General features: G+C 39.3%; 1 protein-coding gene across 4 annotated transcripts in view; it reads left to right on the plus strand.

Moving 5' to 3' along the window:
- LOC102214300 (protein kinase cGMP-dependent 1) overlaps nt 1–23,880 on the plus strand; it is a 94,592-nt gene that overhangs the window by 35,624 nt on the left and 35,088 nt on the right. For 3 of the 4 annotated variants that reach the window (XM_005727488.1, XM_005727490.1, XM_005727486.2), the window contains exon 3: nt 1,002–1,115. In XM_005727488.1, the coding sequence (XP_005727545.1) occupies nt 1,002–1,115 (114 nt within the window). Of the gene's footprint in view, nt 1–1,001; nt 1,116–11,359; nt 11,380–23,880 lie in introns of those variants that run through there. The other variant, XM_013909380.1, reaches the window with a different exon arrangement.

Below are 23,880 nucleotides of genomic sequence, written 5' to 3' on the forward strand. Positions count from 1 at the left end.
TGTACTCTTTGAACTCTTTTGTACTACAATTAACCGCCATTATCTTGCCTGTTTTTGAGTCCTTGTGTTTTGGTCTTTTTGTCCTGTGAACTGTGATAGTGAAGTGACTTTGTGGGTCTTTCCATGAAGCCTGTGCCACTCATGTAGAAAAGTATGTGTTCACAGAAAACCAATTTTTTTTTTTGCATGCAGCCAGCAAGCATTTTTCTCATTATTACTAAAACAAATCAATGCAAATAGTAGGAAGCAGAGCTACATTTAGCAAACCTTAGTGTAAACAGATCAAAAGGAATTCAGGAAACTGAAATCAATTTGTATTGCAACAGTTTAACCAAACCTCTGCATTTGAAATAAACTTGATAGAATCTCAGTTATGTTCATGGTCAATCTTTAACATGCGGGAGAATGAGACAATAGTGTGATTAGCAGTAACATCATGTTTGTTGATTAATTTCCTTTGCTCTGGCAGAACACTTGTTCACAGAACACAGTACTAAGCAAAACTACAGGATGAGATACAGTATACACCTAAAATTTAATAGAAAAACAGAAAGCTTTGTAGCCAGCCATTGTTTAATTAACCATTAATCCTACTAGATGAAAGGTCAGATTTGGACAATGATCATACTAATCCTTACATACAGGATTATTTGTGATTCTGTTAGTGGTGGTAACATAAGCTGACAGGTTTGTAGAGTTTTTTGTTTTTGTTCATCCACAGGCTCTGGCATGAGTCCGGGAGTAGTTTGAGATGCATGCACTGCAAAATAATCATATTTTTTTCTAGCCGAGTGAGCATTCAGCCTGGTTGCCCCTAAAAAATGTGATAAAAACCCTTAGACATCTATCAGCCACTCCATTTCATCACTGAATCGCTATTTGCAGCACATATTTAATGTAGTATTGGACTTACAGATTTGGGTAGTCAGGCAAGAAAATAAGTGTCAAATTTGAATATCATTGTTACTAATGGTTTATTTCCATTTTTGTGCATGTTTCAGATGGGAGGGTGGAGGTGACGAAGGAGAGCCTGAAGCTCTGCACCATGGGGCCAGGAAAGGTGTTTGGAGAGCTGGCTATTCTGTACAACTGCACCAGGACTGCTACTGTCAAGAGTGAGTCTCCACAGACACCCGTAAAAACAGCCAAAGTGCTTGAACGTGTCTGTGTTCAGTGTACACCTGTTGCCCAGGTGACAGATAATATCCCATGTTCTCACACAAATACACGCATCTACACACATCTACTGAAATCTGTTTGCTTGTTCTAGAGGATTAGGGGTCTTTCTGCTTCCAGCTGTCATTCCTCTGTTGAAATATAGACAGGTATCACACTGTCACGATATGAATGAATGTTTGGAACACAGCAACAGCATTGTGCCTTGTTTACAGTGAAATATCAGCAGTGGGTTTTTTTTTCACAATACTCCAGTGAAGTTTCTTGTGAAGCAGGTGAAATGAAATGTCAGGATTTACCGAGCCTGCTCTTTCATGTGTCAAAGCTCCAGCTATGAGGGATGCACAGGGGGTGAGTAGGTGGTCTATCAGACTCGTGATTGAAATTTCAGTTTAAAAGAGTAAAGACTGGTGTCTGAGAGAAGACAGGATAGATGGTTTAATCACATTTGAGAATTAGTGTGTTATAAAAGTGTGTCAGGATGAATTGTGTGTTTAAGTAGGGTAGGAAACAGATTATTATAGATTATTAAAATTTGATTTGAGATCTTGTTATAAGTTGTATTTGAATAATGGACATAGCCTCTGAGGCTGAAAAATGAACCCATTCCAGGAATTCCTTAAACCTTGATTCTTTCTCATGGCCAGCAGGGGGTGTATCTTCTTGGTACAAAACAAATTCTACAGCCCTGAACTTTTCTAGGTATTTCCCAGCGTGGGTGAATGTAAATGCAAATGCAACTGTCCGACACAGTTGACACAAACGTTAAAAAGTCTTTAATGTGTGTGCTCCATAGTACAAAGTCCCTTTGATGAGGGGAGAATAGCTCAAATAACTGTCCAGTGAATCACATTCAGTCCATGTTTAATAAAACCAATCTCCTTTTTTGTGCTACACGTGAAAAAAGTAACTTTGGATAGTGCCCAAACTTGATTCTCCCAACAATGTGCAGAGCTGAAGTGAAAAAGTACATTTGAGAAAACAACCCATCTGCTCACTTAGTCTATGACCTCAGTAAACAGTTTCCTAATGAGTTTCTCAGAAACAGTTTAAAGCCTAGACTAAAACAGGCAATAAAGTAGTGTATGCTGTCAGGCATGTTTTCTTAACTTTGACAAGGTGCTACTACATGAGCATGCAGTGTTCTCAGTTTCTGAGTCACTTCTTCACTTCTTACTCATGAGCTGTTCCTATGCACAGTCCTCCAATTTCAGAGGCCCAAAACTAAATCGACTGGCAAGCAGTTTAATGGCCTGGTGAGACCTGTTCCCTGATTATTACAAGACAAATCAAGAAGATAAAAGATTCGGGAGTTTATTCCAAGTGTTGAACTTGTATTTTGTATCTGTCCCCTGGAATTCTTAATTTATATGATATGAGGTCCAATAAGATGTCAATCCAAGTGAAGGAGACTGAAAACCCCAACAAACAACAAATAAGCTTTATCATTTGTCTTACCACTACTCTATCCAGCTGCTCAGATAAGCCTATCACAGTGAGAGAGTAAAATGTTAGGAGTGGCCAAATCAATATAATCTTAAAAAGAATAAATGCACCTGGCAGCACAGTTACACTACAGTCTAGAATACCCAGAAGACAATTAAAGTGGAGGATCACAGAATTCTTTCTATGGTTAAGGAAATTCGCTCAAAACATTGAGCCAAGTGAAGCATATTCTGGAGCATGGAGGTCTTTTAGTGTCAAAGACTACAACTAAAACATGCACATGAATGGAAATATACAAGGTTTAGAAGAAGACTTTTCCAGAAAACATCTTAAAGAGCCTGCATAGTTCTGGAAAAACTTTGGATAGCTGAAACCATTTTTAACTTGTATCAGGCTGATGGGAAGAAAAAAGGAGAGAGAGAAACAGCTCCTGATTTAAAGAATATCACGTTTTCTGTCAAAACTGGCGAAGACCATGTTATGTTATGTATGGCTGGTAGTGGAAGCTGATGACTAGCATTTATTGATGATATGACTGAAGTAGCAGGGTAATTTTGAAGTGTACAGGACTATACTCTCTTTTCAGATATAGCTGCAAAACTGATCAGACTTTGCTTCACAGCAGATATGGTTAATGACCCAAGGCACATTCTAAAAGCAACCCAAGAGTTTCTCAAGGCAAAGGAAACAGGCTGATAAAGAGCTTAATTTGTCATGGAATAATAAGGGAACAGGCCTCACTTAGCCATGAAACTGCTTGTCAGTCAATTTTGCAATTACCTTTGAGCCTCTGAAAATACGGGACTATGCATAAAAATGTCTGTAATTCTTAAGCGGTTAACACGACAATTTTATTAAAACCCTTGAATTAAAGCTGAAGGTCTACACTTCAATCAGATCCTGAAAGTTTGATTTAAAAGCCATAATGGTGGAAGCAAAATTACAATTTTCCAAATGAACCTAACTGTATTTACCGTTTATGGGCCTGGTAGTTAAAGTTAGCGTCCACATAAAGACGGTTTAAATTTAAATAAATAAATGTAAGACAGTGTATAGTTGCTTTATCTAGCAAAAAGGAATATAGTGTATTATTGCTCAGATATGGTAAATCATTTTATTTACCTTGAAAATGCAGTAATTGTAGTAATTGCAGGCTAGCTGATGTTTCCCTGTGCATTTATTTATGAATGAATGAATGAATACAAGGGTTTACTCAGGCTTGTACTTGAGAGTTCAAGTGTGAAGGAAAGAAGGTTGACGATGGTGGCTACTAGGTTGCACGCCCTGTGCTGACCCCTCTTATGTCCCGTGATCCCCTATTTCTAACCAGCCAACCTGATGAAACTCCCAGCTCCTGTTGCTATGGGAACAAGTGCCCATAGCAAGATGAGCCATCTCTTACGGGTTAAAATATTCCCCTTCCTGCTGGCGACAGAGTGTCTGCTTTTTTTCCTTTTGTATATATTCTCTTGCCCACCGGACTGTACTTCCTGCCACGATCTTAAGAGATGTACGTCAGTGCTGCTCAATAAAAACTCACACATGGAACAAATGATGTAATTGTCTACATAGACAGAAGTGTGTTTACAGTCTAACAGGGTCATTGGTACTGTCTCTGAGAGTTGCTGTCTTTGTTTTAATATATGTCGCAACGCATGAATGTGGTGAGGAATTCAGCTGCCACACTGGCTATTAGAGCCGACAGACTCGACTGGAAATCGTGCACCTGCTAGTGCGCATGGAGATCCTGCTTCCAATCAGCAGATTTAATTTCATCATTGCATGGAACCCAGTAGGAGGATAAATCCTTGAAGCAATTTCAGTTTACGTTGCTTGGTCTCCTAAGTCATATGCATGATTAATTACTTCTTAACAGAATTTATCTGAGGAACCTGTTAATGTTGACTCATGGGAGCTCATCCATGAACTGTCTACACCTCTTTCCTTTTACTGTTACTGCTAACTCACAAAATAATGACACCATTGCCAACTGTGATAATGAAGAGATTCCCAGAGTCTGGCACCTATTAAGAATTTCAGAAACAATTAAGAGCCATTAGGTGCAATGATTCGTTTACAGAAAATGTGTGCAATTATGACAGTTCTTTCATCACAGTCAGACTTGTCAAGATAAACCCAAGGATTGCTTAAGATAGCTGACATAATAAATTATTGCACATGTTTTATTCAGGAATTTAGCTGAATTTAGTTTTGCATGAGTTTCCAGTAAAACTGACATGTGTTTAAATTTCACTTGAATTTCAATTCGGAATTGAGAATAAAACTTCAAAATACCTTTTGGGCTTTTTTCTTAAGCCTATTTACACACACTCATAGGAGCAAATCAGTAATACTCAGTAAAATCAATGGGACAGGTTTTATTCATTGCCTTTTATTTAAAGAAAAAAATATATAAAAATATGAGGGGAAGTGACGTTAATTGGCAGCCATTTGTGCAGTTATGGATAATTATATGGATCTATTGCTAAATCTGGACAATATTGTAAGCGTATCCAAGTAATAGCATTGTTTATTTTGTTTTTATTGCTGTATGATCATGATTACATATTCCCGGAAGGGCCAATGAGGACATTTCCATCAGTCCTCCTGCATCTTTAGGTGATTTCATTTCTGATCACTCAGTGGCACTCTCACCCACCCCTACAAAAAAATAAAAAATAAAAAATGGATCCTGTAAACTGAGCATTTCAAGTAGCACTTACTCCCAGGCTTTGTAGTGCCCCAATGAACTGCTAAAACCAATATGTTATGTATACTTTCAGGATACAGACACTTATGTGTGGAGCTATGGCCACATTTGGGGTTTGGCTCTGCCAGTCAGGACAAATGAGATGGGATTTCACATGCAGCCTGAGAGAAAAAATGTTGCCTGAGAATTTTTTTATGAAACAGTCCTCTTGCAATCAACTCTATATCACATTTAAAAAAAATAAAATAAAATATATATATACATATATATATATATACATATATATAACAGCAGCTGGGCCAAGGCTGGCTGACAAAGAAATAGAGGAAGAAAGGGTTAGGAGTGAGAGAATAGACAGGTGATAAATGCAGGGCAGCAGTGACAGTAAAATGAGGGAACCACTTCAAGGAGGCGAGACAAATTCTCATCTTGTGTCTGCAGACAGGAGAGAGGAATTGGAAAAAAATGTTTATAGCATAACAATGTAAGTGTTTCTTGAAGACAGCATAACAGGACACCATTCACCATGGTTTGGCATAAAACAATTGAGCAAATTGCAGAGCTCAACAGTACAGCACTGAAAAGAAGAGGAGGCAAACTCAGGAGGAAAATTGTTATGATTCTCAGATAAATGAAAATGCGTAATTAATCTGTAATATTCAAAACTGGATGCCTGAAAACGATGTCAAAATATTTTGATAATAAGACTGCAACAAAAAGCTATGCTTAGTATTGATTAATATGTCTCAATCTTTCTCAACTGATTGCAGAGTTCAAGGTGACATCGAATGTTTTGCTGTTTGCAACCCCAAAAATTCAGTTTACGATGATATGAAACAAAAAAAAGCTTCAGATTTTCACAGGAGTTTTTACATTCTGTTTAGCATGATTTCAGGAATAGCTTAGTTAAAGTTTATTTGTTGTGTTGTTGATTTTCAGTAGAAAAAAAGCCAAAAGTGCTCTATATTCAGGCTCTAAAAGACTATTGGGAATCTTGAAATTGATTCAGACCAGTCATCTGAAAGAGTGAGGTCACTACTAACATAATCAGTGTGACTGATTATCTGTATGCTCCATCTTAATGACACTGGTGGAAAAGGCCGTATCAGACGTCATCTCAAAGACTCAGCTGTGCTCTCCACTTACAGTTATAACGCACATGAATGCTTTTGCATAACACTGGATAATATCATTCTTTTCAAATAACAGTTATATAATAACAAATTTTGAGAAGTATCAGGGTGCATAAATCATTTAAAGGGTCCAGAACAATGCATGTGTGCAAGGAACGATACGTACAGTGGTGCGTATTTGCCGCCATAGTATATGTCTTTCTAAAATACCTCATGCAAATATAATTAATATAAATATTAAATATAAATAATATCTCAAACATGGCACTGCCATTTTTACATTGGCTCTGCCTTCCTTTTTGCTTCTTCTTAATGTTTGAGAAATAATAATTTAAAGATACAACTAAATAAATTCCATCAATCCATCTTCTTACACTTATCCGGGCCCGGGACGCGGGGGCAGCAGCCTAAGCAGAGAAGCCCAGACCTCCCTCTCCCCAGCCACCTCCTCCAGCTTGTCCTGGGGGAACACCAAGGCGTTCCCAGGCCAGCCGAGAGATATAATTTCTTCAGCGTGTCCTGGGTCTGCCCCGGGGCCTCCTCCCAGTGGGACATGCCCGGAACACCTCACCCAGGAGGCGCCCAGGAGGCAGCACCAATCCGTCTGTCGATCTCTCGCTTCCTTCTTCCATCACTCATGAACAAGACCCCAAGATACTTAACCTCCCCCACTTGGGGCAAAGCCTTGTCCTCGACCCGGAGTGGGCACACCACCCTTTTTCAGCTGAGGACCATGGCCTCACATTTGGAGGTGCTGATTCTCATTTCCACTGCTTCACACTCTGCTGCGAGCCATTCCGGTGAGAGCTGGAGGCCATCGCCTGATTAAGCTAACAGAACCACATCATCCATGAAAAGGAGAGATGAGATTCTGAGACCACTGAAGTGAAAGCCTTCTGTCACTTGGCTGTGCCTAGAAATTCTGTACATAAAAATTATGAACAGAATCGGGGACAAAGGGCACTCCTGGCAAAGCCCATCACCCACGAGGAACAAGTCCAACTTATTGCTTTTGACTAGGGCTGGGCCATATCATAATGTTGGGCAACGATAAGAAAATGAAATATCGCGATAGAATATGGGTAAAACGCGCATGCGCAGTGCCTTTGTTTTCATACGCACATGGTGGAAAAAGCGTGCCAGCGACAGAGAATGAGAAGGGAGAAAGCGGATCGTTGAATGAAACAGATGAACCAGAATTGGTTTGTAAAAATGCTGCAACTTCAGTGGTGTGGAACTGGTTTAGCTTTCGTCCGTCAGATACACAACAAAGCACTATTTTTGGTAGCGCATGCTAGCGGGCCATCGTTATTACCGTGTTTATTGGAAAATATGGCACACTTAAAATCAATCCTTTGATTTTTCTGAAAATCGACAGTGCCCCTTATAATCCCGTGTGCCTTATGTATGAATTCTGGTTATGTTTTCTGACCTTGAAATGATTTTATGTGGTACACGGCGCTCGAAAATCTGTCAAATGTTTTAGTACGACTTTGCTAAGCTACGAACCTGCACCGCTTGATGGATTGTCAGAGCATTACGGCTACCATAGTCAGGAGCCTCGCGGAGTGATATGTACTGTGCTTCAGCATAGTATTACAGTATTGTGTGTGTGTATATGTCATGGTCCGTGATTTTCCCGGGTCGCCTTTTGTTGTTATAATAAAGTGTCATTTTCTGCTAACGCTTGAGTCTGCGTTTGGATCCTTTTGTGCGCGCGCGCCGCGGCACATGACAGTATAACCTCTTTTTACGTTTTGTGGATATTATACATGGTTATGCTGAGGATATGTCGGCCAATTTCCGCTGGAAACGCGTTGTGGTTAAACTGTCAGCAAGGAATTTGCATTTGCACTGTTAAATCTTTATATAACTTTAATGCACATAAAAACTGTTTAAGTGAAAATACGTTGATGTTTTTTTTTTTGCACTAATAAAGTTGTGGAGTTGTAAAGTATTTTGTCTAGTGTCAATTATATCGTCAGTTATATCGTTATCGCAAATTTTCAAATGTATATCGTGATAAATATTTTTGGTCATATTGCCCTGCTCTACTTTCGGCAAGCTCTTGCAACTGTTGTATAAGGATCGAATGGCCCGTAGCAATGGGCCAAACACCCGATTGGGGCCCAGAGCACCTCCTACAGGACACTCCAAGGGATACGGTCAAATGCCTTCTCCAATTCCACAAAACACATGTGGACTGTTGAGCAAACTCCCATACACCCTCAAGTATCCTTGAGAGGGTAAAGAGCTGGTCCAGTATTTCATGACCAGGACAAAATCTGCATTGTTCCTCCTTTTTCTGAGGTTCGACTAACGGACGAACTGTCTTTTCCAACACCTTGGCATAGACTTTCCCAGTGAGGCTGAACTAAATAAATTTAAAGACTAAATATATAGGCCTCATGTTTGCCATCAAGCGGGTAACTGTACCCCAGTGGATACTTTCACAGTTACAAGACAGTACTTTAATGTTTAAACTAATGCTTAGAAAATTTAAAAATAAACAGAGTAATGTGACTGTATATATATCCACAATAAGAGAGTAACTAGCAGTACTGGTGTGCGGATCGATATTGAAATATCGATTCTTCCGATACCAGTAATTTATGTTCTAGAATTGACTCTCATATTAAAATATAGATATTTTAGTACTTTGGGGTAAATTTGTAGTTTTTCATTAACAGAAACACCGTGGAAAGAAACTATATCATTCGGATCGTCTAAATTGGAAGGAACTACTTCCTCTTACGCCTTTCACATTCATATGCGAAATATAAATGTATAAATGTGTCGCAGCCCCTGGCATGCGCACTCACAACAATGGCTGAGTGTGAACGGAGTCATGTGAGTCATATGACCGTTTTTTTTTTTATTTCTACATGATAATTCTACATTATTAAGCAATATGAACAAGTAGTCTGATGTCCTGTAATCATTATGAAGCTATATTATTACGATTACATAATACAATTATATACAAATACAATGAAACATTAAGTTTTTGTACAGAGTATCGCTATCGGATCAATATCGTCAATACCACTCTGAATTTTACTTGGTATCGGATCGGAAAGGAAATCAGTGGTGTCGCACATCACTAACTAGCAGCCATGATAAAGTGTCAGAGCTTTGGCCCGATACATCTACATGGTGAACTACATATTAAAATAGGCGTGCAAAAAGTTAAAAATAGACATCCATAAGAAAGAGGATACACTTTTGAAATACTCAACTGCTACCGCTTCAAGTGCTTGTAGTTTAAGCTCTAATTTGAAACAGACCATGGACATCAGTAACTCCGGGCAGAGTTGTAGCCTGACATTTTTTATAGAGGTGACCAGGCTGAGACATCACTACCTTCGGGGATGACACATGAAATGGATGTGTTGTTATTTTTTTTTCTTTCTGTCTGACAAACCCCTCTAGGTAAAATTGCTGTCTTTTGGTGACTCAATCCTGTCGTTTCAATTGAATTAAACAGCAAGGAGCTTTATATTGTAAGTTAAAGAGCTGCAATATTAGAGCGAAAACCCCAACGATAAGACAATCCCTTATGAGCAAGCACTTAGCTAAACTGTCTTTGAAGAGGAAGAGACCTTAGTTATTATGTGCTTATGTAGGCGTGACTGACATTTAATGTACTGATGTTGGCTATAGTTATTTAAATACTATATTAAATGCTGTTAAAATGTGCCCAAGCAGGGGCAGATCCAAAAGGGGGGCACAGGGGGGTATCAACCCTATAGAAATATAATTGTCCCTCCTGCCCACCAGGCAGAGTACCTTTAGACTTAAAACCTGAGTATTTTATTCTGGTTTAATTTATTCATACTTTAAGTATTCCAACGTTATTCCTTTGCTCATCTATATTTTACAAACACCATTACAAGAAAATCCAGCCACTTTAAAATAAGACTGCTTATTATCATTTCAAAAGAACACATAATGAAGACTTATACTGAAAGGCTCATCTGAAGCAGCTGTGGCATTAGAGTAAAAGGATTAATAACCACTGATGCACTCTGCCTTTCTAATGTATAAATGTATTACATGCATATGTGTAGATTATATGCCGGGCTTTAGATATTCATCTCAAAGTGACATTTCTTTTCACTTAATCTTCATTAGCTGATTTTTTCCTCTTCCCGGCTAATGTGGATATGAAAAAATAAAAATAAAAGCACAAATCATAATATGATAAAAGATTTTCATTCCTCATGAATGACAGCCAAGCCTGAATCTGTCCTTTAAGATTAAAGGCTCGGTTTTCACATGTCTGTGTGTTGGGTTTGTGGGTCTTTGATTGTTTTTTCTCACCAATAACTTCTGAATGTAGAACTCCAGTGATCTTACTGCTAGGCGTTTAAGCCTGTTTACATGTCCTTGATCATTTTATTTTTCAGCAACAAGTGGATGAATTATACTCTGTGGGGTTCATCTCTGTGTGCAGACCTTCTGAAAGCCACTTTAAACACATAAAAAAGCACAGAGTTGCCTAACAGTGTACTCAGTGGTGTTCAAATTCTAGTGTGCATTTTGACAGGTGCTGTGTTAGAGGTCAAACTGTCTGCACACAATACAGACGAAACAAGACAGTCAGCAGGGGATTAATAATTAGCGATTTTTGTACCCGTTTTATGTGTAGTGCTAAAAACAGCACATGATAATGGAATTACATATAAAATATTAGGGGGCAATTTTCTAGAGACTTCTGAGAATCTTGTGAAAGAGTGATAGCTTAGCTGTATAACAGCCCTTCCTTCCGCCTCGAGTGAGCAAACAGTTGTCCTTCTAATCAGTCTGCATGTGAGTGTGTGTGTTTATTAGACTGTGCCTGCACAGTCTCAGGAATCACCCTCTCCAAGGTGAGTGATTCTTGTTTTGGCAGAATGAGATAGCTTACAGTGTGTGAGTATTTTGACTTCTTCTGTAATTGTTTCCTGCGTTTTTCGTCTCATATTTCCACACCATTTCTTTTTGTGCACCACAGAGAAATACCAACAATGCTTTCGCTGCATTTAAACATTTCCCACATGGCACGGAATATTAAGCGTGGCATCACTTGTTTTCATTTCGTCTTTATTCAGTGTGTTTTCGTTGTGATTAAAATCAACTGGAGGCAGGATTTAAAAGCACCCGTGCAACAGAAATCGTTACTGGTGTGCATTTTGAGAGCAAGAGTGAGAGTGCTTTCATGTATGGTAATTTTTCTATAAGTCCTGTTTAATTCTAAAACACTGACACAGCTGTGATCAGTCGACTCGGCAAGTATGTTTGCATGCTAATATAGAGATTATGTTGGACCAAGTGTTAGCGTTGGCTTTTCAATAATTCTTACAAATGTTAACAGCATTAGCCATATTTGGCATCTAAGTGAATAGCTTTGTCTTTCTGGGGATATATTACAAGCATAGTCATTAGTATTTAGAAGTAGTAGCACATAGCTTCTCTCTTGTTCCCTTTCCCAAATGTTTATAAGGCAGATGTAAGTGCTACTCTGTTCTCCGTAGTGAGCTAGACAGGTTTCGATGCAGGACAAACTATAACCTCATTCATCTGTGCGGATGTTTAGACACAGCTAGCTGTTATAGTCTTTGCTATCGAGGCTGCCTATTTTTAGTAGTTGCTTGTATCTAGTAACCAGTGAGGTTATGATTCTGTTGTGTGAGATAAAGAAACACATGATTTTAAATTTGACATATCATTGTGGTTTAAATATAATTTCCAAATATGATAATAGATTAGTTGCAATAAAGCTCAGAAGATGCAAGAAGCAGAGGAAGTGAACGTGGATGAGTTTAAATACCTGGGTCAAAACATCCAAAGCAACAGTGTGCAAGAGAGGTGAAGAAGAGAGTGCGGGCAGGGTGGAGATGAGTGTCGGGGGCGGTTTGTGACAGAAGGGTCACAGCGTGAGTGAAAAGGAAGATGTTGGTGAGACCTGCCTATTATGTGTGGTTTGGGGAGGTTGGCAATAACAAAAAGACAGGAGGCAGAGCTGAAGTTTCTTTGATTTTCATTGGGATGGACAAAATTACACATGAGTGTGGCATCAGAGGGACCACTCAGGTTGAGGAGTTTGGAGCCAGAATTAAAAAGACACAAGATTGAGATGGTTTGGATGTTGAAGGAGGGATAGTGGATATATTTGTTAAAGGAAGTTGAAGATGGAGCTGCCAGGCAGGAGGAAATGATGAAGACGTTAATGGGGTTTGTGGATTTATTGCAGGAGGACAGGCATCCTCTGCATGTTTATGTGGTGGCACGCATTAGGAAACTAAACATGAAGCTTTAATCACTTCCAGCTTCACACGTTTATCCGTGGCCTCTGCTTCAACAACTTTTCATGATAAAAGTTTGAAATAATCCTTTCTCTTATGCTGGGCCTTGGTGCAACCCCTCCATTTATCCACTGTCTGAAACAAGCTGTTTTAGCTTCTCCCCCTTTAAGGACACATTTCCCTTTGAGGCAACTTTCTGAAATTGAAGGTTTGACCAGCATGTGGGATGGGTTGCATTGCTTATAGCCATAGCTGGTTCATATGTGCATCAAACAGAACTGAGAGTAGAAAAAAAATTTGGAAGAGAGTGTTTAAAGTGTTTAGTATAAAAATTCAGCTTTTGGCTCCCAGGGATTGAGCATATATAAGCTGACCTCAGTATTTCGGGCTTTGGTTATGTTTAATATAAGCACACACAATATATACACTACACCTCAGCAAGGTTAGGCGATGCTGAGACGCATAATGTGCAGAGGTCACCGACTTTCTGCAGAGTCAATTGCTACAGACCTCCAAACTTCATGTGGCCTTCAGATTTGCTCAAGAACAGTTCATATAGAGCTTTATGGAATAGGTTTCCATGGCTGAGCCGCTGTATCCAAGCCTTACATCATCAAGTGCAATGCAGAGCGTAAAGCATGCCGCCACTGGACTCTGGAGCAGACGTGATGGCAACCTGATGGAGAAGTCGACACTGTGACAAGTGTAAAGTTTGGTGGAGGTAGGGTTATAGTGTAAGCTTGTTCTTTAGGACTTGGGCAGGGCCCTTAGTTGCAGTGAAAGGAACTCTTAGTGCTTCAGCATACCAAGACATTTTGGACAATTTCATGCTCCTAACATTGTGGGAACAGTTTGGGGATGGCCCCTTCCTGTTCCAGCATGACTCTGCACCGCTGCACAAAGCAATGTCCATAAAGACATGGATGAACGAATTTGGTGTGGGAAAAATTGACTGGCCTGCACAGTCCTGGCCTCAACCTGAGAAAACAACTTTGGGATGAGTTAGAGTGGAAACTGCAAGCCAGGCCTTTTCATCCAACATCAGTGTTTGACCTCACAAATGCACTTGTAGAAGAACACTGAAAAACCCCATAGACACACTCCTAAACCCTGTGGAAAGCCTTCGCAGAAGAGTTGAAGCTGTTTTAACTACAAAGGGTCAGCCAACATCTTATTAAACCCTATGACTTAAGAACGCAGTGTCAGTCAAGTTCAAAAGACGATTGAATACTTTTGGCAATATAATGTATTTGACGGAACATGAGGATACTGTTGAATTAGTTAAATATGACCTGTTATCTTGTTTTGAAGAGGCTCTTGGGATTTTTAAAAAAATAGATTGTGATGTAAAGTTTGTTAAAATATGTTGCTCCACATTGTTTTCTGAGGCAAAGTGTCGCTTTGAGGTTATGTATCCTATAGTGCACCGAAATATGGGGTAAAATATGGACCTGGTCCACTGCCAAGTTATTTCACACTTTAGTATTTGAAATTGGAAAGTGAGGAGAGACACACATTTGCTGAAGATGCTACACGCTGCGCTGAATACAGAGGTGACCTCAGAGAGCAATAGAAGTATGTTTATATGCATTCAATCTATAACATGAAGAATTGCTACACCTCTTAAGAGGAACAACAAACGGGGAGGGTGTTGAGCCTGAGCACCATCATTAGGCATGGCTGGAAAGAGAAGGATGGATAACAAGGGTCCTTTGAATCAGGACAGCAAGTGAGCACGTTCTTAACAAGGAACGCAGAAGTGCCATCTATTGTGCTGCTGTTTTTCCTGTCTTCTGTGCTTCAGAGTACTAATTAAAGGTGCATCCATTGACAAAGGCATATAAATCAAAATAAAAACGTGAAATGTAAAAAGAAATGGTAAATGACCGGTATAATTTATGCAGGCATGTGGAAAGCAATTAGACAGGCAGAAAAACGTAACACAAATAATTGTGACTGGCAATTAATAATGAAATGAAAGGGGGTAAGACTGACATGTTCATAATAACGTCAAGCAAATTATTTTTTCTGTAAAAGTTAAGGCGCTATCATCTCATGGCAATGTATGCAGGCCACACTGTGCTGGGATAAAGCATTTCATTGGATAAATGAAAGAAAAGGAAGAAATGGGGACACTGAGAAGAAGATGGAAAGAATGGCTTTGGCAGATAAAATTCCTGTGGGACTGTGTGGGGAAAAATCTTCTCTGTTTCCATGGCTGCCATGGTAACACTGTTGCCAGAGTGCAGCAAGAAACGTGATGGTGAAATGGTGAGGCTGGCTGGGAAGTCCCCGCCTACCTGTTTGAAATCACAGTTGCTGCGATGGGCGCTGTGTGCAGTTTTACCCTGACGTCTGTATCCAAAACTTGACAGCGTGACTTCTTTCAGTTGAATGAAGCCCTCTGAATTTTGACGTACAGTGTGTTAATGGACGCCCGGAGTTTGTGGTTGTTTTTATGTGTGTTTTGATTATGGGCCCCTGCTGGTGTTGTTTTCCTGACTCTCTGTTGGAGCGCAGGTGTGAGCCCGGAGCTAGATGCTCTTCTTGGGTTCTAGATGGCTTAAAAGGTTAAAACGCCCAGAGAGGAAACCTCAGACAGCAGCATTTAGTCAGAAAGAAAACAGCTCTCCAGGTGTGACTTCAGACAGCTGCTTTTCTTGAACATTTTTATCCTAATAGTCTCCTGTGACATTATAGGCAGGCGGCGTCAGTGTTGCTTCCAGGGAATTTTGGCTGATTGAGGACAGCTTCTACTTGTTTTGCGTTATCCAGGTCACATTTGCATCACTTCTCTTTATTATACAAAGAACTAATTTGATTTACCAAAGTAGTTATTTGCTGCTGAAGTTGTATGACAGTGTAAGTTCTAAAAATGGCAAAGTTTCTTCGGATGGATTATCAGCACAGAAAATCACAGCACAGATCAGATTTATAAGCTGCTGCTTTTATTTCTCTGCACAAAACTTAGGGAAACCTAAAAGCTAATTGTTCTCAGAGCAAACCAAAGCATATGACTCATGCCCTTGCTTATGTTATGGTCTAAGTAGTTCTATGAGCATGTTGTCTATGGAAAATACATTTTAAAAGAAAATAATAAATGCGGTCTACAAAATAAAAGCCGACCAGTGTGGAGCAAAAATTCTGCTTTTAAAGGTGATTTATGCAGAGAGGGAAAAACATTTTGGAAATGACAAAGTGAATGACCTAAATTTGAATATATGTATCTGCCCAGATTAAACACAACCATCAAAAAGAGAGGACGCATCTGTTGCCCCCGTGTGCTGCCAACCTGTGGAGTTAAGCTATATGGGTTTCCCCTGGGTGATGCATTATCCTCCCACAGTCCAAAGACTAACTGATGATTCTTAATTGGGTGTAGGTGTGTTTCTCTCTGTGTTAACCCTGTGATGGACTGCCAGCTTGTCTGGGATGTTCCCCACCTATCGCCCTCTGGGCTTACACGGGCTGTTTCCGCCCCATGATAGCAGTAAAAAAAAATGGATGGACAGTAAAAACATTATTAGGCATTTTTGAATTATTGAACCAAAGTTGAAGTTCTTTATCTGTGCATGAAAATTAGTCTCTGGTTGGAAGATATTCAAAAATTTGTAGAAGAGGTAGAAGATGAGAATTAAATATTAAACTGAAAAGTATGTACCGTTTACATTTTTAAAAACAATTCATAGGTTATAATGACAAATGGAAGAAGGGTGAGCGGAGGTTTGTAGCAAATGTACTTGTCAATCATAGAGCCAAACAAATAATAATAGTAATAATAATAAAGGACATGAAGACTATACATTTCTTCACCCATAAGCTTAATTTGCTCATTAGATTTTATTCCATGTAAACAGGCATAGCCAACATGTCTTCTCCAGCAAGCTTCAATCAATTTATATTTTAAGGAATTTTATATCTTTTCTAATTAGGCAAATGATTATGTATGTTATGTAATGATTAACATTTAGTTGGAAATTTGGCTCATTTGGCCCAAATATATTTCATGTGAAAAGTGCTGCTAATAATCCATCCATACATACATCCATCCATTCTTTACTACTACAGATATCTATCTCTCTATAACAGAGCTTACTGGGGTTTTTTTTTCAATGGCAGGTAAACAAGTGCATTTAAAGAGGGCGATTAATCAGAAATACAACAAAACAGTGTAAGAACTAAAGCTGCCCTGGCTGCTACTAGCATCGCAATAAACCTAACCAGAGGGATAATACATCTTATGAGTTTACCAGTATGTTTGAAATAGCAGCGCAAATGGAGTGTGCAAAGGACTGAGGGCAAGATAATTACACACACAGAGTTGTAGAGAGTAAAGCTGTCATTTAAATGTTTAGATGTTATAACAGTTAAAACAACGATAATTGTTTTTGTTTTTTTCAGATAGGCTGCCCAAACAGAGAAAGACATTTATAATCTTAAGGCAGCTCATTAGTTTGGCTAATGTTTGTATGATTATACTTTTCCCCCTATAATGAACAACTTCTTCAGAGATTTTACAGGACGTGAGCAGGACTCCTGCAGAGTAAAGACTCTGCTTGTCAAAATAATTGCAGTTTCATCCAGAAAAAAAAGGAGGACGAATGGTTTCACAAATACACAAGGCAGACTGCGCACACACTTTCTGCCATTCAGGCAGTCTCTCACACACAAACACATACAAGTACTCATCACAACATTCAGTCAAAGAAGGAGGGGTGGGTTTTGAGAGGGGTGGGGGGATTATCACTTGGTATTTTTTTCGATTGATATTTTTGGGTGCAGGGAGTCGATGTTCCTGCCTCAGTGGGATGCAAAACATCAGGCTCGACTGACAGAAAGCCTTATGAATTCCTTGTTGTTGTCAGAGCTAATGCAATAATTTTTGTGTACATTCTAAAATTGTAACTCATTCAGTGGGAAATTATACTGTGTTGTAAAATGACTAAAATAGTTATTGTTATGTCTTTCTCTCAGGATATTTTGCTCCCTGGAAAAAAAAATGATATTCCATTGTGCAGTTCAGAGAACTAGCTATATAGAGAAAAGTGTCTGATACAACCTGGACAACTGCCTAAAAATAACTTGCTGATGAATAGCAAACACACTTCATTTCCTCCATTTGATTTTCTGCAGCGGGGCCGACTGAAATTTATCAGGTTATTCAAACTGATTTCCTCTGCGGCGAATAATTTATGGTTGATTGTCTGTAATGACGAAGGCAACAAACAATTAAAATTTATCTCGCGAACGAACGACAAAGCAATTTACACAGAAAAGGTTGCTTCCTTTTATCGGAGTTCAGAGTGAGGGAATGAAAATAAATATGTATGCAGTGACATCTGCAACTTATGTAACAGCACTTGTGTCATCATGAGAAATCTGTGTAGAAAAGAGGCGATGAAGTTATTTTAAAGAATGTGTATGAGACAGCAGACAGATCTTAAATTTGATGGGGTTTTTCATCTCTTATGTGAGATACTTCATTTTTGCATTTTCTGAAGGCACTGCTTCCTCCTCACTGCAGGCTTAAGGTTACTGCATGTTTGTTCGGCCTCCACCGTGCACACCTGCCACCAGTGATGTTTGTCAGCAGAGCTCAAGCATATGACTCATATCATCACTTTCATCCCATAGTAAGCTCCTCTAAAATCCTCTCACTTTGTGTAGTATATGCAGGTAGCCCTTTAAGTAGTTCCAGCATCTCTGTGATGATCTGACTTCCATCCGTCAATCCATTGCCAGTCCATTGCAAGGCTTATACAGAGAGACAGACAACCATTCACATTCACTTTCACCAATTTACGGTGACCAGTTAAACTCACTTGCATGTCTGTGGACTGTGGTTCTGTAGTCAGAGAGAAAGTTTCTTCATTAACTTGTTAAATATTTAGAAAATTCAAGAGTCAACCATAAGGAAAGACACAAATTCAGGTATAGCTACTAGCAGTTATGTTCCAAAGCCTTCAGTGATCCCTGACCTTTTCCTTATTACAAACATTTATGCATTAATGGAAATATTATCTTGACAGCTTTGGAAGTTGTTCTGCCTTTGTTTCTGACGAGGAAGTAGTAACCTTTTCTCTCAACTTTTTATCTAGAGCTATCGCGTGGTTAAGGTTTATATTGGCCAATACTATGCTCTATTACCAAATACCCTCAAAATCAGTGAAACATTATAGCTGCTAGATTGGCAGAACAAAATGCCAAGTGCTCACAGAGCTCTTGGAACAAATATAGACTTCTTTTCCTCTGATTAATCTAAACATGGTTTGGAAATAGTAAGGAATGACAGTGTCATCCGTCATGACTGACTGTCCACATATACAGCACAGCCCATCTAGAAGCTGTAATACTTCTTTTAAAGAGTATGATGAGGTGATGAGATCACAGGCTTCCAGTTTAAGATGTCAAAGTTTTTAGTGTATGTACCAGAAGGTTTACTGCTTCGCTTCAGGCACAAATACCTAGAAGCCTGCAAAAAGAGAGACAACTTTAAAATGATATAACGGAATACTTAAAGTGAAACGCCCGTCATTTTAATTTAAATGATAAACAAACGTGATCAGTTGTGCCTGAGGATTAAAGCTTGGAGGTGAGGTTTGTTATGAAGATGAAGTGGTAAATGTTTTCTCTGTAAAACAGAGAAAGATAAAGTCACGCTTTTAAGAATACTCCTCTTCAATATCATGACTCCCACATGTTTAGGTGCCAGACGTACTTTTTATCTTAATAAAAGACAGAGATAGCAGAAAATAAATGTATCGTTCTTTTAAAAAGAACAAAAAAAAAAAAAAAAAGATTTGCTCTCCTCTGGTTTCTATACAGCATGGGGTGAGTGAACATTGTGGGTGGATGGCAGGTGGAATGAGCTCAATATTTCTCAAGCAGCTGCTGCTCCAAGTCTATAGACTCCCACATGACGCGACTATTGGCAGAATTGGCAGCTGGAGGTCGCCAAGCCAGTCAGTTTTCTGTGTTGAGATTCATTGAAAACACAGTGTCAACCTGCAGTACAGACACACAGTACTCCTGCTTCTCCTGCACTGCTGTGTTCCTTTATGCCACTGTAGTGATAACTAGGATTTTAACCATAATTATGAGTAGAATTCCTCTAATATTTTCTTATTCCCTAGGCTCAGTGACATTGTCTGGCATAAATGACCTGTCCTGTTTTCTCACGCTCTAAAGAGCTCATCTAGATGTAATCAGACTCGGCTGATGTTATTAATGACTTGGGGGGGAAAGAGATTACACTCTTCCACCCTGAAGCCTTAACAGCATTACTCTCGTAAGACTTGTAGGAAGACATAAGCAGTAGACCTTACGTCATGTTGGGATTTTAACTGTGCCTGTGACTACGTGTGAGTCAGTGAAAAGAAAATCATTAATCTGCATGTTTGGGTACGCAAAGACAGGGAGTTAAGGAGAAAATGTCAATGACAGAAGCATTTTTAGAGTCATGGCGAAAACCAATTCGATTGCCCTCAAACCCAAACATTACCACAGCATTCCTGCGTGGAAATTCTTATGGTGGGTGCTCTCGCTAATTAGTTTAGAGACACCGCTTATTCTCTCAGAGCGGTATAACCCCAGGTTGATTATCTACAAGTGCTAAAATGACACATCGCAGGCGAGCACGCCCTAATATCCCACATGGAAGCAAAACCATATTATGATTATTATCTCCCAGGTTTTCCAACACAGTTTCTTTGCAGTGTGACAATAATTTGATTATAGGTATGGTAGCGTTGTAAAAATGCAAGAAGGACAAGCAAACAAATCTGTGTCTGTGTATACATGAGCGTTGTGTCAAAATACACATCATCATCATCTGTCCTGATCTTAATATGGCTAGAAAGTGTAGATTATAAATGCAGATTTAACACAAAAAAGAAAGAAAGAGAAAGACAGAAAGAGAAAGAAAGAAAGAAAGAAAGAAAGAAAGCTAATTTTAGCTCTTTTTCTGTCCAGTGCTGTTTACATGGCCCTTTACATTGAGCAGTGCTTTCTGCAGATATATTTCCTGTCACACTTCACTGCTTGAAACTCTGGTCTAATCTTTAAGTACCACTTTCTTATAGTCCTGAGGTGCTTTTGGACAGGAATGTGGATTTTCTGCAGTGCCAATAGCTAATGCTTTATACTTGATACTAAAACAATTCAAGACTACATTCACAGAAATGGAGAGTTCTGATTTTCCCAAACCCTAGACTGTCTGGCTATGGATTGGTCAGATTCATGACCAGATTTCTCATCATATGTTTATGTATAATTTAATGAGGCAAAAAAAAAAAAAAAAGATTACCCAAACAAACACACATGGAGCATTTGCATAATGCCCCAGGCTGAAATTCAGTTACATTGAATTATGGCTATGCCAAGTGAATGAGTCTCTCCGCTGCTTAAGTGCTTTCTCTTCTATCTTACTGGCGGTATCCATACATGTGTTGTTTCTCAGAGTTTTCAAGCACAGATCCACCTTTTTGGGATTATGCATGCCAGAGGAGGTAGTTAGCCAGTTTTGCAAATCTTCACAATCAAAACTGTTCATCTGTTATCACAAATAATTGAAGGGTGTGGGATTACAATCACTCCATCAAAGAACAGGAAGGAAAGGAGGAGCATGATCGGATGATAACGTCCTCAGCTGTGGGCCAGGAGGGGCGTAAATGGTCATCCTTTATTCTGAGGTCGGATTGCATTCAGCTTAGAAGAGCTTTGAAGGGCAAAGGGAGATATGTGTTCAGCAATATTCAACAGTATGTTATACTGAGGTTAGCAGTTTAGTTTAATAATAAAAAATATAGAATCTAAAATCTTTTAATTCAAAAAATTATCAATACATACAAAAGCCAGCTACTGTATAATTTTAGATACAGTGCAACACAAATCAGATGTATATTACATATATGTGATCTGCACCAGCAAATATGTCTTTTCCCCCCCTGTGTAAACCCACACACTGGCAGATTGCAGGTTTGTGCATGTTGAGAGGCCACTTCCACAGTGTTGACAGGACTCAGTTTTTCACAAAAGCAGCAATTTTACCACACTTGATCCCCACATCCGCATATCCTGGAAACTGTGCCTCCACTGTCTGCATGACAGCATGTGTGCTCTGGGTGTCAATTGACACACATGAAATAGTCCACAAACACCGCCTTTGTGGTGTATTGAAGACAATGTTTTCAGTGCTTGTTTTTGGATGCTTAGACACCATATTTTAAACTTCTCAGAACTATATCCAAGAGAACAGACGGGGATTTCACAGATGTTGATATAATCCAAGACTATGATCACAATAAGTGGGCCAGATGACATAACAGCAATGCATTGACTGTAGCAACAGGCTTTTATGATGTACAGTCTAAATTTACCTATAGGCAGTCATTTTTGTCAGGTCAGAGAACTGAATTGAATTCAGCTGTCCACCTCTTGAATAAACACTGCTGAAGCCATGGTGAGCTGCGGCTAAACTCCTCTAAACAATTCCCAGATATCATCCTTGCATGTCTCCAGTACAGCCTGGGGAGCTTTGTGCATCCAGAAAGCGGTGAAGCTAATGGTCGACAACCCATGAGCATTAAGACATTCATCTTCACCCTGAGTACAGGATAACTAGCTCCCTCAGTCTCACCGCAATTTAGCCAAGCCTTCAAATAATAAGTTTACCTACTGCAGTCTGCTGCAGGCCTCTTACATATCTTATTTCCCAGTGCCCTATACTCCCACTTACTGCAAAACCACTCTATTGCACAGTGGGCAATGATTTCAGACTTCCCACTCTTGCTGCTGCTTATGGGTCAGATTAGAAGGCTATTCTAATAATTTCTCTTTTGACCTATTTCCATATGCCAGATTTGACCCGTTTGCGGTCTGCTTTGGAGGCATTTGTCCCCACCTCATGAGCACATTACCATCTGGATAAGACACCGTTTCTTCCAAATATGGTTAAAATGTTATATAGTGACACCTTTCTTCTTACAAGAAGAATCGCAGTGCTGTGAAGAAATTCTGTTTATATTTTGCCATCAAGGATTAAATCCACGATGCCAAAAATTTATCGAAGTGTACGTGTTTATGTGAGTGTGTTTGTTCTATGTGAACAGTACTGCATTTGTGTATGTGTATTAATAAATAGACATACCTGTGTGTTTCTTTGAGTATATACATCTTAGGTTTAATCTGTTCTTGCACAGTATGGTTACATAATTATAGACATGTGTTTCTATATATTTTTTTTTATTTCACGCTGTGTGTTTAGGAGGGTTCTACTTGTAGAAACAGTTTCTAAGTCTCGAAGTAAAACAGTGTCAGGCTCTGTAATGAGGGCACCTCTCCTGTGGTTTGGCCCGATTTTAAATGGCTGCTAAACTCCTGGTTTGCAGATTGGTGGTGAATGTGAGAGTTTATACATTTGTGTATATATGGTAAATAATAAATGGACTGATACTTACATATTGACTTGCCTCTCTAGCAGAGCAGTCAAATCACTTTCCATTACAGTCGCCCGTTGGCACACAAATGAAGACAGGCTTTTTATTCTATGCCTTTGAGAGCTTTGTGTAACATTCACACTCTGATCTGATGGATGGTTTAGGGACGACCTGGGGTTCAGCATCTTGCCGAAGGACATTTTGAAATGCAGACTGGATGGGCCAGGGATCAAACTAGTGACCTCTCAATTAGTGTCTAATGTTAATGAGAGAAATTAAGGTGTGAGGAGCAGTCAACTCTCTCTCTCTCTCTCTCTCACACACACACACGCACACACAATCGTGTTTTAATTTCTTAGTAGAGACATCTAATCGACATAATGCTTTCCCAAGCTGCTTCCCCTCAAAAATAAAAATGAATGCCTGATGCTAACCCTTGGCCTAAACCTAACCATAACCTAATTGTAAGTCTGACACTAAAACCCCACTGTGAGTCCCACAAATGCCTTCAAACTCATGGGGAGGGGCATTTTGTCCCCATAACGCTGTTGGTCCCCACAAGTACACACACACACACACACACACACACACACACACACACACACACACACACACAAAGGGAGTGACTTCCCTTTGAGTTATTATTACTTTAAATAAGTAACATTATTGATTATTACCCAAATTATTTTTCA

Source organism: Pundamilia nyererei, unplaced genomic scaffold (genome assembly GCF_000239375.1).
Source record: "Pundamilia nyererei isolate P.nyererei 1_Seehausen unplaced genomic scaffold, PunNye1.0 scaffold00024, whole genome shotgun sequence".
Taxonomy (NCBI): Eukaryota; Metazoa; Chordata; class Actinopteri; order Cichliformes; family Cichlidae; genus Pundamilia; species Pundamilia nyererei.